Here is a 15,646-nt window from a genome sequence, read left to right as displayed (position 1 = left end):
TGGGTTGATGAACTCGCATGCAGTGACTTGGTCACAGCTTGGCTGTCGCTATAAATGTTTAATTCAGTTTTGAACTGTTTGAAGGCCGTTCAAAGCTTCCCTGCTTCCTACTAATTCCGCCTGGACGACGTGGTAATGACCTGGGAGCCTGAAGTAGGGCCTTATGTTTAGCTGTGCGTCCTCCTCCGACCTTCCTGTCCAGCTTCGATCCATTTGTGAAGATGCTTAGGGCCGCAGCTGGGCCAGTGATCCCTCGAGCCAGTCGTCTCTGTGAAGGCGGTAATCCGTTTTTGTAGCGAGGAAAATTTTGTTCATTGAAATGGATGAGTGACCGATGTGCTGTGATGCACATTGGTCTGAGTGTCGCAGACGTGTTGCTGCCATTTCCGCCGGCTACTTTTTGGATACGTCAAGGCTCTGAAGGCATAGAATGGCATTAGCCACTTAATTTTAGGTGGTGCGGAGCAACTTTGGCGGAACAGTTCTTTAGTGATAGTCCATTTTAATAGGGCTGGCCGTGGCCTTCTTCACTTTGTCTTTGATGTCAGGTTCGAATTAAGCTTATTGTCAGTCACCCTTCCTAAGTAGCTAGCACTGTCGGGGTGGCATCTGTACTTATTTTAAAATAGCGCAAGCTCCGTTTTCGAGGGATCAACTCCCAGTCCATGTGATTCTGTCCATTTTGACAGTCGCGCGAGCTTTGCAGTCATTGAGTCACATAGGGTATATTCCCGAGAAGATAATGGCAACGTCGCATAGTGAGGCCTTCACCGAAATCGGGAGTCAAAAGTCACAGAATTTGATGAGCCCTTTGGATAGAATGACGCAACCTCTCGAGAAAAACGGATACTCTGTTGTAGTTTATACTGATTTTAGTAAAGCTTTCGACTAAGTAAATCAATATTTTTGTGTTTACAAACTATATCTTCTTGACTTTCCGACTAAACTACTTTTCTGGTATTAAGTTTAAACATATTTTTACCGAATTCAAATTCCTCTTAAGATTGATAAATGTTGTGTCTTGACTTTCCACTGGAAAAAAGCCTTAACTTTTCGACTATCTAATTGATAATTGTATAAAGTTAATGAGCTAATACTCAAAGTTAATAATAATTATTTATTTAAATTTAATCTCAACATGTTAGGCTAGTGGCGCTATTGTGTCAATCAAAATGACCCACCGGGTCAGAGTTTTTGCCACAGTTTGTTTTTACTTTACTTGATAGTATATGTTTATACATGTTACATATATGGCCCCCATTTTATTTTGTACTCATAAGATGTGACCAAATTGATATTATACGAACATATTCGTATCTACTCAAAATATTCTAAAGAGTATATCGACTGTAAAAATTTTTTTAAATATTTAGTAAAGTGGCTGCATAAAGCCGAAAAATAAAGGTGGGTTGACAATTGTCAGATTTGATACATCTCCTTTCTGTGAAAATTTAAGCGGGGGTTTCCAAAACCGAACCACGGCCACGGCGAACCTTTTGCCCTATATAATCTATATTTATTTTATCCTTTACTATACGTAAACGCAGAGATTGACATTGGAGCCGATGAGTTTCACATGGTCTCTCTCTATCTTTGCTATTGCTGTGCGCAAAAGGGACAGATTGATTTGTTTGCAAGTTCATTCTGGCTTAAATACTGATCCGACCTGATCAATATTCAGCAATGTCATAAATACTATTATTCTCTATGATTCTGCGTTTGGTTAGGTTTTTGTATTTCTGTCTTTGCCCTTTGTGGGTTCTGTGAGAGCTAGGCGTTAAACAAGACGGACACACGGATTTATTTTGTCTTGTTTCAATTGAGCTAAGTTCCGACGAAAAGACGGAGACTGAATAATATAGGTGTTAATAGTTTTGGCACCAGCTACAATTTGTGTGTGAGCAAGTCTATTTTTTCGCTTTACTTCGTATATTTAGATATTGGGGTCTCTTGTTGTCTTTGAACCAAACAGCAAGAGAATAATTTAGTCTTTTTCCTTTTAAATTAGTATAAACACTATAGTAAAGGTATTTTTACTAACTTCTTTTAAACAAAAATATCCTCGCCATTGTAGCCTGGTATCACCATCCATAGGCCCGATACAAATTAGTTTAGCGTTGATTTTTAATTATTTTCCGTCCTCTACTTTATAAATAAACAAGAAAGAAAGACTCGTTTTGACGATACAGTTTATTTTGGTGAACATTCATAAAATGAAACTAAAAATGTGTTCGTGTGGTTAGATTATCTGAAAGAAAAATATTTTCTCGTCATATGAGTATTTCAAACTCCAATCCTTGTCATGTTTTCAAACTATCTGCATATGGAACAAATTGGTTATTATTGACCCGTTAGCTCAGATATGGGTCTATCCAAAAGCTCCTTTCGTACGTACATCGTTGACATCTTGCGCCCCAAAAAAAGATGGGCCAAGCCCACAATAAATAATCGCCCCTTCAGTCACACCTGCACTACTAACATAATTTTGGTAGTGCCTTCACAATTTGCAAAAAATGCAAATTTGTTCATTTTCGATAGATTTGATTTGTTTTTTCTGACGCAAGCTGTCTCTCTTTGACATACATATTTTGAGTATGGTACACTTAGTTTTAAGGAACCTTGCGATCACTCCTCATATTTTTCAGCTTTCAGTTTGGATCAGTTTTAATAGGCCTCAATTTAAATATCATTCATTAAAATCAAAGAATAAACCCCAGAGCAGAGCTATATAACATTTTATAGCTAGACTATGTAGACACAGAGATTCGATGATGATATCTGGCTAAGGCCACAGTCAGTCACAGTAATTGTCTGTGTTTTCAGTCCACAGAGAGTCCACAGATTTTATTTGTTTCTGTGATCTCTCTCCGTATAGTTTGCAGCATCTTTTTTAATTTCACACTCAATTTTCTAGTTTATAACTGGATATTATTTTTGCACGCCGACAGCGAGTGGCAACTCCACTTATGCTATCTTACACAGAACTCAAACTCAGTTTGGAATCGGTTGGAATGCACGAGTATACATAAAGTGCCCGACTTAAGTACTGGAACAGTTTCAGTATACTGCTGTTTTAAAAGCCGTTCCATCTCAATTTTTAAAAGAAAAATATTAATTTTGTTCGATAAATTCATCAATTTTTTATAAGATTGTCTAATTTGTATAAGCGCAATTTAATTGCAAATATTTTGAACAATTTTGTAAGCGAAAAGCATCGTTTAACGGTTCAAAAGAGCTTCAATATTATATAGATAGAAACACAGAGACCGAACTAGCGCTTTAACAAATTTTTGTGTGGGTTTTCTTCAAAATATGTATTAAATAATACCCATCATTAACACCAACTCGAATTCACCTGCAATAGACTTACATCCTTCCATCTTCACTCCCCCATCACGATGTTTTTATGATACTCTAGTTTATAAAGAAAAAACACTCAAAACGGTTTGGCAATTATTCGAATGAGAGATATTAAATTTTCTTTCGTCCGATAAGAGTAAATGGTGTCTAAAGTCGTTTGATTTTCTCAGATAGTCCCTGATGATAGATATTCCTTCCAAAACTCTTCATTTGATTATTTAAGAGACAAGGGGTAACATATAGTAACATGCGATGTGTAGTTTGGAAAATGCAGGGCCGTCATATGCACAGTGCCCAGGAAAGTGCTGCTCTGCTGCCGTTCGCGTACACGTGTACACGTGGTTTGCATCAATAGAAAAACACTTTTTGATACGTTTTGCTTGCCGCTTACGCAAACAAACGCCAAAAAAACATGTGAATATATGCGTGCCCGACCTCTGGTGTATATGAATGTCAACGACGGAAGCGAGCGATTTTCTAATTTATCGGAAAAGGTATTTTTAAAATGTATGCCAACAAAATTGGACTTCAGACCTAGTGCCCTGGTACAAAAGGAGGTGAGGTAGTGAGGAGGTGAAATTTGTGTTTCTCTTGAAAGTTGCATCACTAGTCAGTGCGTCTTTTAGACACTATGAGACAAGGCAGGCGTGAACAAAAAGCAAAGTTGAATAGTTTGAATATAAGTATTTCAATAAAATACTAAAGGTAAAGGTTCACTTCGAGACTGAAGGCGAATATAATCGACTAGCAAATGTCATTAATTACAGCTTTTTTATATTGTCAGCCCCCATAATACATATATATTAACAAACCTTTCACTTATAAACCGCGTTTGCAACTAATTTTTTCCAGCAATATGGCAGACGAAGAAGATCCATGGGGAGACGACGCCGGTGGTGATACTGAGGAAGTAGCAGCAGTACCTACTCCAGCCGCTGAAACTCCGAAAGCACCTTCGAAAGCAGGGAGTGTGGTTTCCGATCATAAATCAGAGAGTGTTGGTGTAGCAGGGACCCCAGCGAAAGAAGCAAGCATTGCCGAGGGTGAAATAGAGTTTAAAGCCCCCCCACTTCCGCCAGAAGATGATGGTTACAGGAAACCAGTTCAGTTGTATCGACATTGGGTGAGGTAGGTTTCCTTGCATTCGTTATATTGTGGTATTAAGAAAAATTTGTACAGTAATTTATGGTTGTACTTGTAATTTTCGACGATTTTCTTTTTGCAGGCCAAAATTTCTACAATACAAATATATGTATAACTACAGAACCAATTATTATGATGATGTAATTGACTATATTGATAAAAAACAAGTTGGAGTGGCACGTGACATACCAAGACCACAGACTTGGGCGGAACGTGTTCTTCGTACACGAAATGTCAGGTAAGATTCTTTTGAAAAGTTGTGAATGCTTCTCGTAGGCTACTCCGGATCAATACAATAGAACTATACAAAATAATGGAAGCATAGCTTCGGAAGATAAAGATTCTGAATGATCGATAACTACTAAGTACGTAGTAGACTCATACTATTATAAACGAGATTTAGCCTGACTTGTCCTGTGGGAGCGGTGGTGGGAGATACGCGTAACGAGGAAGAAAACTACAAGTTTTTTATATTGGGGGCAAGCTTCTTCAAAAAGTATCATAATCTCTAAAAAATCCTAAAGTAAATAACCAATACGAGCAGGCAGACCTTAAATGCATGAGAAGACACACGTGCACCAAGTGCACCGAGAGAAATCGGTGCATGGTCTACCTATGTAACATAACTAGCTGTTAAATTATTTTTTCAAACTGTCTTTATTGTATAACAGCTAACGTTTTCAAATTTTTTATTTCAGTGGCAGTGGTATTGATTCATTTGAACCATCAGCGAAGAGGGACAAACAATTAACTCAAACATTGGCGGCCTCGATAAGAACCTACAATTACCATACCAAAGCTTATATGAACCAGAAGTATGGTAGTGTTCTTTAGTATGCGTACGCGTCGCCACTTGAGTATACATATAGAAATGTTATAGAAGATTAGTTCACCTCACATCAGACACAAATATTAGCTTCTAAAAAGCTATAATAATAGCTACTAGGCGTTTGTATACCTGCGCATGTTTATTACGCCTTCCACCCATACTGACCGACAGCTAACACTTTGAAGAAGAAAATATAAAGTTTTATATACTATTTTTTTGTATAGTGTAATTTCTGTTAATATATATTAGAGTACATATGTATAAGTATATCAATTTATATATAAATGTATATACATATATTAACAAAACTTACCTTATATTACATACTTAATATTTTTAAGACTACTTACATTATTTATAGATCGGTAAAAGAATCAATTTATATTTTAAAGCTTAAATAGAATACTGTGCAATAAATATATACATACAAAAAGCGACACACTAATTGGATATCCCAATTCATTATTATATGTACGTGAAACAGGTAACAAGATAATTACTTAATAGCCCAATTTCAATTCACTTTTTAATGTATTGATTTGTCATTCTGTGAAATGCTCACTCAGACTTGTGTAACGACATGTAAGAGGTTGCTATTGTCCTTCATTCGCTAGACAAATGTGGCTATAACCACGAATGTACCATTTCAGTTGTGGATTTTTATAGTCCGAGCAATACTGTGCTCAGAGTTTCTGTGAAGTGTATGCCCATTGTGCACATTATAGGAGCGTGTAACTATCACATAAAATGCATAGGCTTAAATGCAATTTAGGTATGGAAGGTATGGCACCATATGTTTTTCGCCCAACCTTGCCCTGATAAAATAGCTCAAGTTTTGCTCTTTAAATTGTTACCAAGAAAAGAAACCAATGACAATCCCCTCGGTCAGGTTTTCGTCCGAAATTGGTCAAGCTTTGCTCCTTAAATTGTTAAAAAAAAGACTAGCATTAAAGAGTAACCTTCGTCGAGAAGACGACGAACTTTCAACTTATATAACTTGAAAAATGTTTCAACAAGGAACGTTTTCCTTATTAGGATCGAAAGCGAAGCTCAACAAGATCTTCGCACAGTACCAGAATCTGCTACCACAGGTCATCTGCGTCCAGTTCTTCATCTCTTCGCTGCAGCTGTGCATGCTCGGCTACCTCGACCGAATCCTCTTAAGACGCAGTGCTTATGGTGCCTCGTTCATTGGCACAATCCTCATCCAGGCATACATCTACTTCTATTACGTGTATAACTTGAAGACGGAGAGCGCCCTTTCCGAATGGGCTATCTACGAGTGTCCCTGGCCCGAGATCCTGGGCCCCGGTGCCGACTCCTCCTCCATCTGTCGTTCCCTACTGATCAGCATGATGCGGGCATTTTACGGATTCCGCTTCACAAGTTACAGATAACTTCAATGTGGAGGCGTTATCATCGGTTAGCTTTGGCCTTTCCTCTTCTACAGAGTTCCGTTTAATAATGATCTGTTTAATAATTATACCCTGCAGATTGTCCGCATCGCTATGCCATATATACTATGCTCATAGTCCTAGAGCTTGCGATTAAGAACCGAATTTACATTTCTTAAAAAACATTACGGATCTCACACAGGTCGTAAAACACTAAGTAGATTAGATTAGTAGATTGCAGATGGGGCTGGAAGTCTCATGAAATGCACGAATGAAGAACGAATGGAGGATGGTGTCTCCGCTGGAATGGAAGGGGAGGAGGAAAGGGATGCATGTACTTCTGATGAGCCCATAGATCCTTTATCTCTCATTCGGAACTTGAATAAAAATGCTGAGATTGGTACCGATGATCGGTTGATTATTTGAAGCATCTGCCAGGAGCGGTGGCAAGAACGGAAGGTGGTGTTGATTTGTGGGCGCCCTCGGCACGGTATCCGTTCTCATCAGCAATGTAGGTTATGGTGTAGACCACTCAATCGGGTGCGGTGAAGGTACACGAGCCCTGGCTCAGCTGTGGCCACACAAAGAGCTCGAATTGCCCCTCAAAGTATGTCCTACCCGAATGGGGCTTTCACCCAAAAGTAGACTGCACCTGGGTTCCCGGATTCTTCAGGTAACCCGCTCCATTGCTCGCTTCATAGCTGTTGAGAATCAGAAGAGTGTTAGCATTTACCGGATATCTCTGATCGAATCCTTTCACTTGTACTAATACGATCCCTCCATATTGAGGTCAATGTTCTGCTCAGTATCAAAGCCTTTGTATTTATAAAGTTGTGGTCAAAAAAATAGTAACGCTACTATGGGCTTTACATAAGCTGATTTCCTTACCACAGACTATTAAGGCTAGAGTAACCAAATTTGGTATCCGCACTCCTGTTAGATCTTACTATAAAACGTGTATCTCAAAGTTTCGCCCACACAAAGGACGAAAATCTGTTGCATCCACAATATTGCACATTCGAGAAAACTAAAAACGCAGAATCATAGATAATGACCATATCTATCAAATTGCTGAATCTGGATCAGATCAGATCATTTTTATAGCCAAAAGCAAGAAATCAATTTGCAGTGGCTACGCAGCGCCCGACGTCACGCTCAGACTGATTTTCTGTCTCTCTCGCACGCACTCTTTGTCGTGTCGTTTAAGACTAGCGGCGTCTGCCGGAGGAGAGCCATACTGACTTAGTATAGGGTATAACTGTAGAGTTGCGGTGTCCGCAGCAACTCACAACGTTCCACCTCGTTTGCCTTAAAACAGTCACTTTTTCCCAGAATTCAGAACTTTATGATATTTTTTACTACCAGTATTAAACAATTTGTTTAGTTTATATAAGTTTGTGCAGTTTGGCACAACTCGTACATTTATTTTTATACCCGATACTCAAAATGAGTATTGGGGTATATTAGATTTGTGGTAAAATTGGATGTGTGTAACGTCCAGAAGGAATCGTTTCCGACCCCATAAAGTATATATATTCTTGATCAGCATCAATAGCCGAGTCGATTGAGCCCTGTCTGTCTGTCCGTCTGTCCGTCCGTCCGTCCGTCCGTCCGTCCGTCCCCTTCAGCGCCTAGTGCTCAAAGACCATAAGATCTAGAGCAACGATGTTTTGGATCCAGACTTCTGTGATATGTCACAGCTACAAAAATATTTCAAAACTTCGCCCCGCCCACTTCCGCCCCCACAAAGGACGAAAATCTGTGGCATCCACAATTTTAAAGATATGAGAAAACCAAAAACGTAGAATTGTAGATAATGACCATATCTTTAAGACTGCGGAATCTGAATTGGATCGTATTATTATTATAGCCAGCATCAAGAAAACAATTTCATTTTTTCTCGCCCTGTCTCTCTCTAACACACACGTAGCATAGGCGGCTTTGCTTAGAGTAAAACATTAGCGCCTAGATCTCAGAGACTACAAAAGCTAGAGCAACCAAATTTGGTATCCACACTCCTAATATATCGGACCGAGACGAGTTTCTTTCAAAATTTCGCCACACCCCCTTCCGCCCCCGCAAAGGACGAAAATCTGGGGATATTCAAAAATCTCAGAGACTATTAAGGCTAGAGTAACCAAATTTGGTATCCGCACTCCTGTTAGATCTTACTATAAAACGTGTATCTCAAAGTTTCGCCCCACCCCCTTCCGCCCACACAAAGGACGAAAATCTGTTGCATCCACAATATTGCACATTCGAGAAAACTAAAAACGCAGAATCATAGATAATTGTTGAAATTTGAAGTGTAACCATAATATGATCTGTCAACGCAACGCTAATTAACATAATGTACATGAACAGCGAGAGCCTCTGTTATCTCTCGTCTCTCCTATTCGTATGTAAGTACATATGTACACATGTCATCTCTTCAGTTCTGAATAAACCACTTATGAGCACAGACGCGTCGTTCTCTATTTAATACATGACAAAAGGCGCAATACACAATAGGTTATGGGCCCAGATCACCGAAAGATCGGGCGTGTATTAAAGACAATTAAAAAACCGTGGTAGAACTGGAAGTTAATATTTTGTTTGATGCAATTGCAAATAAATCGTGCACCAGTTAGAAAGTGGCGTGTAGCAATTAAAACAAAATGAGTGTGTCTCTGCAAATTGAAAAATTGGGGGAAGACAATTACGATGTGTGGTCTATGTCCATGCGTAGTGTATTGATCACAACGGATTTGTGGACATATGTAAGTGGTAAAACCGAAAGGCCACAGGAGGAAGCAGCAGGAACACAGGAACACTTGGCACAGTGGGACAAGGCTGATCAAAAGGCGTTGGCATGTATTATATTAAATGTAAAAGCAACGCAGTTGATAAAGTCGTACACAACGTCGAAGCAGGCGTGGCAAAAATTACGCGATGTACATGTGTCAGTGGGACCAGTGCGAAAGGTACAGTTATACCAAAAACTTTTGCGGCAAAATATGCAAAACGGTGATAACGTGGTACAATATGTAAATTCTTTCGTGGAAATTACTGAAAAGTTAGCCGAGCCCAGCGGTTGGGAAAATTTCGTCGTGGCGATAGAAACACGCGACAGTCTGCCGCCGTTCGAAACGGTAAAAGTAAAAATACTTGAAGAAGGATCACGTAAAGACGAAAGAGACGATCGTGAGCTTGCTGTACAGGCAGTGTACGCACACACACAGACTCAAAGAAACGGTGCGCGTTCGAAGAATTACGGCGCCAGTCGAAAAGACAGCAAACGAGACGGCCAGAAATCCAACGAGCATCGCGAGTTTCGAGGAAAATGCTACAAATGTAAACAAAGCGTCGTTTCGTGTGTGTTAATTGTAAATTTTTTTGGAAAATCTATTCGAAATGTATTGCGGGGCTGACGATCACGCCTCGAATAATATGGACGAGGTCCAGCTGGATAGACCGACAGTGCCCTCGAATGAGGCAGCCCCGAAACGTGCTTTTCTGGGCGCTCTACAGAACTGCGGGGACATCGTGAAGCCATCGACAATCATTCGGCCCGCCATCAAAGACATCGACGCCAAGGACGGGGGGCGCCTCGTGCTCGTCTCGGAGTATGCCAACGAAATCCACGACCATCTGTACAAGCTGGAGGCCGAGCAGCCGATCCGCAACAACCACCTGGCCGGCCATAGCGAAATCGACCACAAGATGCGTGCCATTCTGATCGACTCGATCAACCAGATGCATTGGGGGTTCCAGTTTAAGGCCGAAACCTTCCAGCTGACCGTGGCCATCATCGATCGCTATCTGCAGGCGGTCCAGAACACGGAGCGCGACAACCTGCAGCTGGTGGGCGTGACGGCCCTCATCATTGCCGCCAAATACGAGGAGACGGTCCAGAAAAACATTAACCACTTTGTCTCCATCACCGATGAAACCTACTCGGCCAGTGAGATCCGCGCGATGGAGCTGCAGATCCTCCGGGCCATCGATTACAATTTGTCGCGTCCGCTGCCGATTAATTTCCTGCGGCGCTTCACGAAGGCCGCTGGGGCCCAACGTGAGCACCACATCATGTCCAAGTATTTTGTGGAATTGGCTTCACTTGACTACGATTTGGCCAGTCGCAAGCCATCAGAGATTGCTGCTGCTGCTCTGTTCCTGTCGCTGCACTTGCTCAATGGCAACCACCGACTCTGGCTCACTACTCCCGCTACACGGCCGCCCACCTGCGGCCCATCACGCGGCAGATCGCCAAGTTGGCGCGCGAGGCACCGCAGGCGGAGCTGCAGGCCCTCCACAAAAAACACCAAGGCTTGCAGTTCTTTGAGATCGCAAACAGGCCCGAGCTGAGCGGCCCCCTGATTAACTCCATTGTGGGCCAAAACAACTAATTTTGTGACTCTCCAAATGTTTAAATTTTGATTTTTTCTTAGTTTTAATTTCAAATTTTTGACGTTATTGATTGTTACTTGTTTTATATTTTGTATTCGAGTTTAAGTTTTTTTGGAACTGGTTCATTCGTTCAATGCTTTAAGATCAAATATATTATAACATCAAAATATAGAATTGCGAAACGTGTTGTATGTGCCGGATTTAAAAATGAATTTTTTGTCGGTAAGCAAAGCAGCCGAGTTCGGGAATGTCACTACATTCGGAAATTCAGAAGCTTTAGTGCGAAATAAACATGGACATATAATGTTGCGAGCGGTACAAGAAAACAATTTATACGTGTATGGAGTGGAAAAAACCACTGATGCAGTGCATTTGATATCCGATATATCTCTTGCAAAAAAATGGCATAGCCGCTACGGGCATTTAAATTTTCAAAATTTAAAGAATCTTTGTGAGAAAGAACGTGTAATCGGGATGAAAATTAAAAACGTATCCGTAAACACAAATTGCGACACATGCAATAAGGCTAAAATATGTGCATTGCCGTTCCCACAAAAGGCAGAACGTGTTACGAAAAGTGTTCTCGAATTGATCCATACCGACGTATGCGGACCTATGAATGTTTAATCTTTGGCTGGAAATCGTTATTTTGTTACATTTATAGACGATTACTCGCGAAAAATTCACGTATATTTTATGCGCGCCAAAAATGAAGTTTTTGAGAAATTTAAAATGTATAAAAGTTATGTTGAGTGCCAAACCGAAAAAACAAACAGAGCCTTGCGAAGCGATAACGGTACTGAGTACATAAACAATGAATTTACAAATTTTTTAAATGCGTGCGGAATAAAAAGAGAACTAACGGTGCCTTACACACCTCAGCAAAACGGCGTTGCTGAGCGCGCAAATCGTACAATCGTTGAAATGGCTAGGAGTATGTTAATTCATGCAAATTTAAAAGAATTTTTGTGGGCTGAAGCCGTTCAAACTGCAGTATATTTGAGAAATAGATGTCCGACCAGAGCGTTAAATGGATGCACCCCCTTCGAGGCTTGGAACAAGCGCAAGCCGTCGGTAAACCATCTGAAAATATTTGGTTCACGCGCATTTGCACTGGAAAAAACCAAAAAAGGCAAATTCGTTGCAAAAGGAAAGGAGTACATTTTTGTTGGCTACTCTTTTGCAGCAAAAGCATATCGTTTATATGACCAAGAAAAGCGAATGATAGTGGAACGCCGAGACGTCAAAATTGTGGAGGGTGAGTTCGTCAAGGAAGTAAATGATATTTACGAAAATAGAGATCAGACTGAGGATCTTGCAAAAATCATCATACGCTTTGAGTCAAACGAAGAACCTGTGCAGGTACAAACTGTTGTTGAGCCCGAAGACGAAACGATTAGCAACATTGACAACAGCGATGATGATGAGGAGGAGTACTTCGTAAGTGCAAGCGATCCAGAACAGAGCCGCAGCTCAGATGAAGAAGACATCCCACAAATACGTGGCCCAGGAAGGCCAAAAATCATTCGTACTGGTCAACCTGGCAGACCAAAGAAGCAGTACAATGTCCTCAACAATCTTAGCTGCTCCGATGACATTGAGACTCCACGGACCGTTGCAGAGGCGTTGCAAAGCCACGATGCAGAAGAATGGAAAAAATCTATGCGAAAGGAATTCGATGCACTCGTGTCAAATAATACATGGACTCCTGTCAATCTTCCGCCCGGAAAAAAGGCTATAGGTTCAAAATGGGTTTTCAGAATCAAACGCAACCAAAACGGTGACATTGAAAGGTTTAAGTCGAGACTTGTGGCACAAGGATGTGGCCAGCAGTTTGGCGTTAACTACTGGGAACTACCGAATGTTATTTGCGATTGCTGCAGAAAAGCAGTTACACATGCATCAGGTGGATATCTCTAACGCGTATCTCAACGGTAAACTCCAAGAAGTCGTCTATATGAAGCAACCCGTAGGCTTTATAGATGAGCAGAACCCCCACAAGGTACTCAAACTTCAAAAGGCTATCTATGGGCTGAAGCAGTCTGGACGTGTCTGGAATGACACATTGAACGAGGTGCTGGTTAACATGGGCTTTAAAAAAAGTCAACACGAGCCATGTCTATACGTCAAACAGCATCAACAAGGCTTCAGTTATATAGCAGTTTACGTCGACGACCTGATAATCATCTGTCCAAAAGAGATGGACGTCAGCGCGATCAAGCAAAATATCGCATCCGTATTTGAGATGAAAGATGGAGGTCAGCTCAACTTTTTCCTAGGCATGGAAATTCATCGAGAAGGCAAACAAGGCGCCCTCAAGTTATGCCAGAAGAGGTATATTGAAAGCGTTTTGAATACTTTCGGTATGCAGGATTGCCGTCCAGTCGCAACACCACTTGACCCCGGTTTTCACGTTGGTTGTAAAGATGAAGAATGTGTAAAGGTAAATAAGTCATATTATCAATCACTTATTGGTTCGCTCATGTACTTAGCAGTTTTGAGCCGGCCCGACATTCTTCATGCTGTGAGCAAACTATCACAGCGAAACCAAGACCCTCATGTGGAGCACGAAACTGCAGCTAAGCATGTGTTGCGCTATTTACGAGGCACAATGAATATGAGCATCATCTACCAAAAGTCTGGAGAGCCAGTAAAAGGGTTTGCCGATGCTGATTGGGCAAATGACAAGCTGGACCGAAAATCATATTCCGGATACGTTTTCTTCCTAGCTGGTAGTGCGTTTTCGTGGACATCAGCCAAGCAGAGCGTCGTCGCCATGAGCAGCACCGAAGCAGAGTATGTGGCGCTATCAACAGCCGCTAGAGAAGCAGTATATCTACAAGGTCTGTTGCAAGAGATTGGATACTCAAATCAAGGGCCAATGACTATCTATGGTGACAACCTCAGTGCGCATCATATTGCGAAAAATCCTATTCACCATAAACGCACAAAGCATATAGATTTAAAATATCATTTTGTTAGAGACAAAGTAGAAAGTAAAGAGATAAAACTTGAATATGTATCCACACAGAAAAACGTTGCCGATGTATTAACCAAAAGTTTATGCAAGCAAAAGCATTATAGATTTGTAAAATCGCTTGGATTAATTGATTAATACATTGTAATCACAAAATATTATGCTTAAGCAAAAGTGTTGAAATTTGAAGTGTAACCATAATATGATCTGTCTGGCAACGCTAATTAACATAATGTACATGAACAGCGAGAGCCTCTGTTATCTCTCGTCTCTCCTATTCGTATGTAAGTACATATGTACACATGTCATCTCTTCAGTTCTGAATAAACCACTTATGAGCACAGACGCGTCGTTCTCTATTTAATACATGACAAAAGGCGCAATACACAATAATAATGACCATATCTATCAGATTGCTGAATTTGGATCAGATCAGATCATTTTTATAGCCAATAGGAACAAATCAATTTGCAGTGGCTACGCAGCGCCCGACGTCACGCTCAGACTGATTTTCTGTCTCTCTCGCACGCACTCTTTGTCGTGTCGTTTAATATTAGCGGCGTCTGCCGGAGGAGAGCCATACTGACTTAGTATCGGGTATAACCGTAGAGTTGCGGTGTCCGCAGCAACTCACAACGTTCCCCCTCGTTTTTTTTAGAGTCGTTTTTTATTTAAAATAAAATCAAAATAATTACTTTCTTTTGAACCCTTAGCAATATCCTTAAAGACTCGGAAATGATATCGGAAAAGTCTCGCAAGAAATAGTTTTTGCGAGAGTTTTTCGTACCCGTTCCCCATTTTGTTCCCCAACAAAATATATTTTTATACCCGATACTCAAAATGAGTATTGGGGTATATTAGATTTGTGGTAAAAGTGGATGTGTGTAACGTCCAGAAGGAATCGTTTCCGACCCCATAAAGTATACATATATATTCTTGATCAGCATCAATAGCCGAGTCGATTGAGCCCTGTCTGTCTGTCCGTCCGTCCGTCTGTCCGTCCGTCCGTCTGTCCGTCTGTCCGTCCCCTTCAGCGCCTAGTGCTCAAAGACTATAAGATCTAGAGCAACGATGTTTTGGATCCAGACTTCTGTGATATGTCACTACTACAAAAATATTTCAAAACTTCGCCCCACCCACTTCCGCCCCCACAAAGGACGAAAATCTGTGGCATCCACATTTTTAAAGATACGATAAAACCAAAAACGCAGAATCGTAGAAGATGACTATATCTTCTAGAGTGCAAAATCTGAACCAGATCGTATAATGATTATAGCCAGAATCAAGAAAGCAATTTCATTCTTTCTCGCTCTGTCTCTCTCTAACACACAGGTTTCATGGTCGGTTTTGCCAATTGCAAAATATGAGTTCAAGGATCTCAGAACCTATAAGAGCCAGAGCAACCAAATTTGGTATCCACACTCCTGTGATATTGGACCTTGACCGTTTCGTGTCCAAATTTCGCCACACCCCCTTCCGCCCCCGCAAAGGACGAAAATCTGAGGCATCCACAAATCTCAGAGACTATTAAGGCTAGAGTAACCAAATTTGGTA

The 15,646-nt window shown here is 40.8% G+C and overlaps 1 protein-coding gene and 2 pseudogenes across 1 annotated transcript; 2 read left to right on the top strand and 1 right to left on the bottom strand.

Annotated features, from left to right (window-relative positions):
• The first annotated feature begins 1,938 nt into the window (after positions 1–1,938).
• LOC108153376 (flightin) lies at positions 1,939–5,453 on the top strand. The gene is made up of 4 exons (XM_017283346.2): positions 1,939–2,027; positions 4,213–4,488; positions 4,586–4,741; positions 5,202–5,453. Exons 2-4 carry the CDS (start codon positions 4,217–4,219, stop codon positions 5,335–5,337), a joined length of 564 nt encoding a protein of 187 aa, XP_017138835.1. The 5' UTR covers positions 1,939–2,027; positions 4,213–4,216; the 3' UTR covers positions 5,338–5,453.
• A 1,691-nt stretch (positions 5,454–7,144) lies between these two features.
• Positions 7,145–8,148, bottom strand: LOC108165270 (annotated as a pseudogene).
• A 1,455-nt stretch (positions 8,149–9,603) lies between these two features.
• Positions 9,604–12,620, top strand: LOC108157023 (annotated as a pseudogene).
• The last annotated feature ends 3,026 nt before the right edge of the window (positions 12,621–15,646 follow it).

The sequence above is a fragment of the Drosophila miranda genome, chromosome XR (assembly GCF_003369915.1).
Source record: "Drosophila miranda strain MSH22 chromosome XR, D.miranda_PacBio2.1, whole genome shotgun sequence".
NCBI classification, from domain to species: Eukaryota; Metazoa; Arthropoda; class Insecta; order Diptera; family Drosophilidae; genus Drosophila; species Drosophila miranda.
This window is presented reverse-complemented; position numbering and strand designations above follow the sequence as displayed.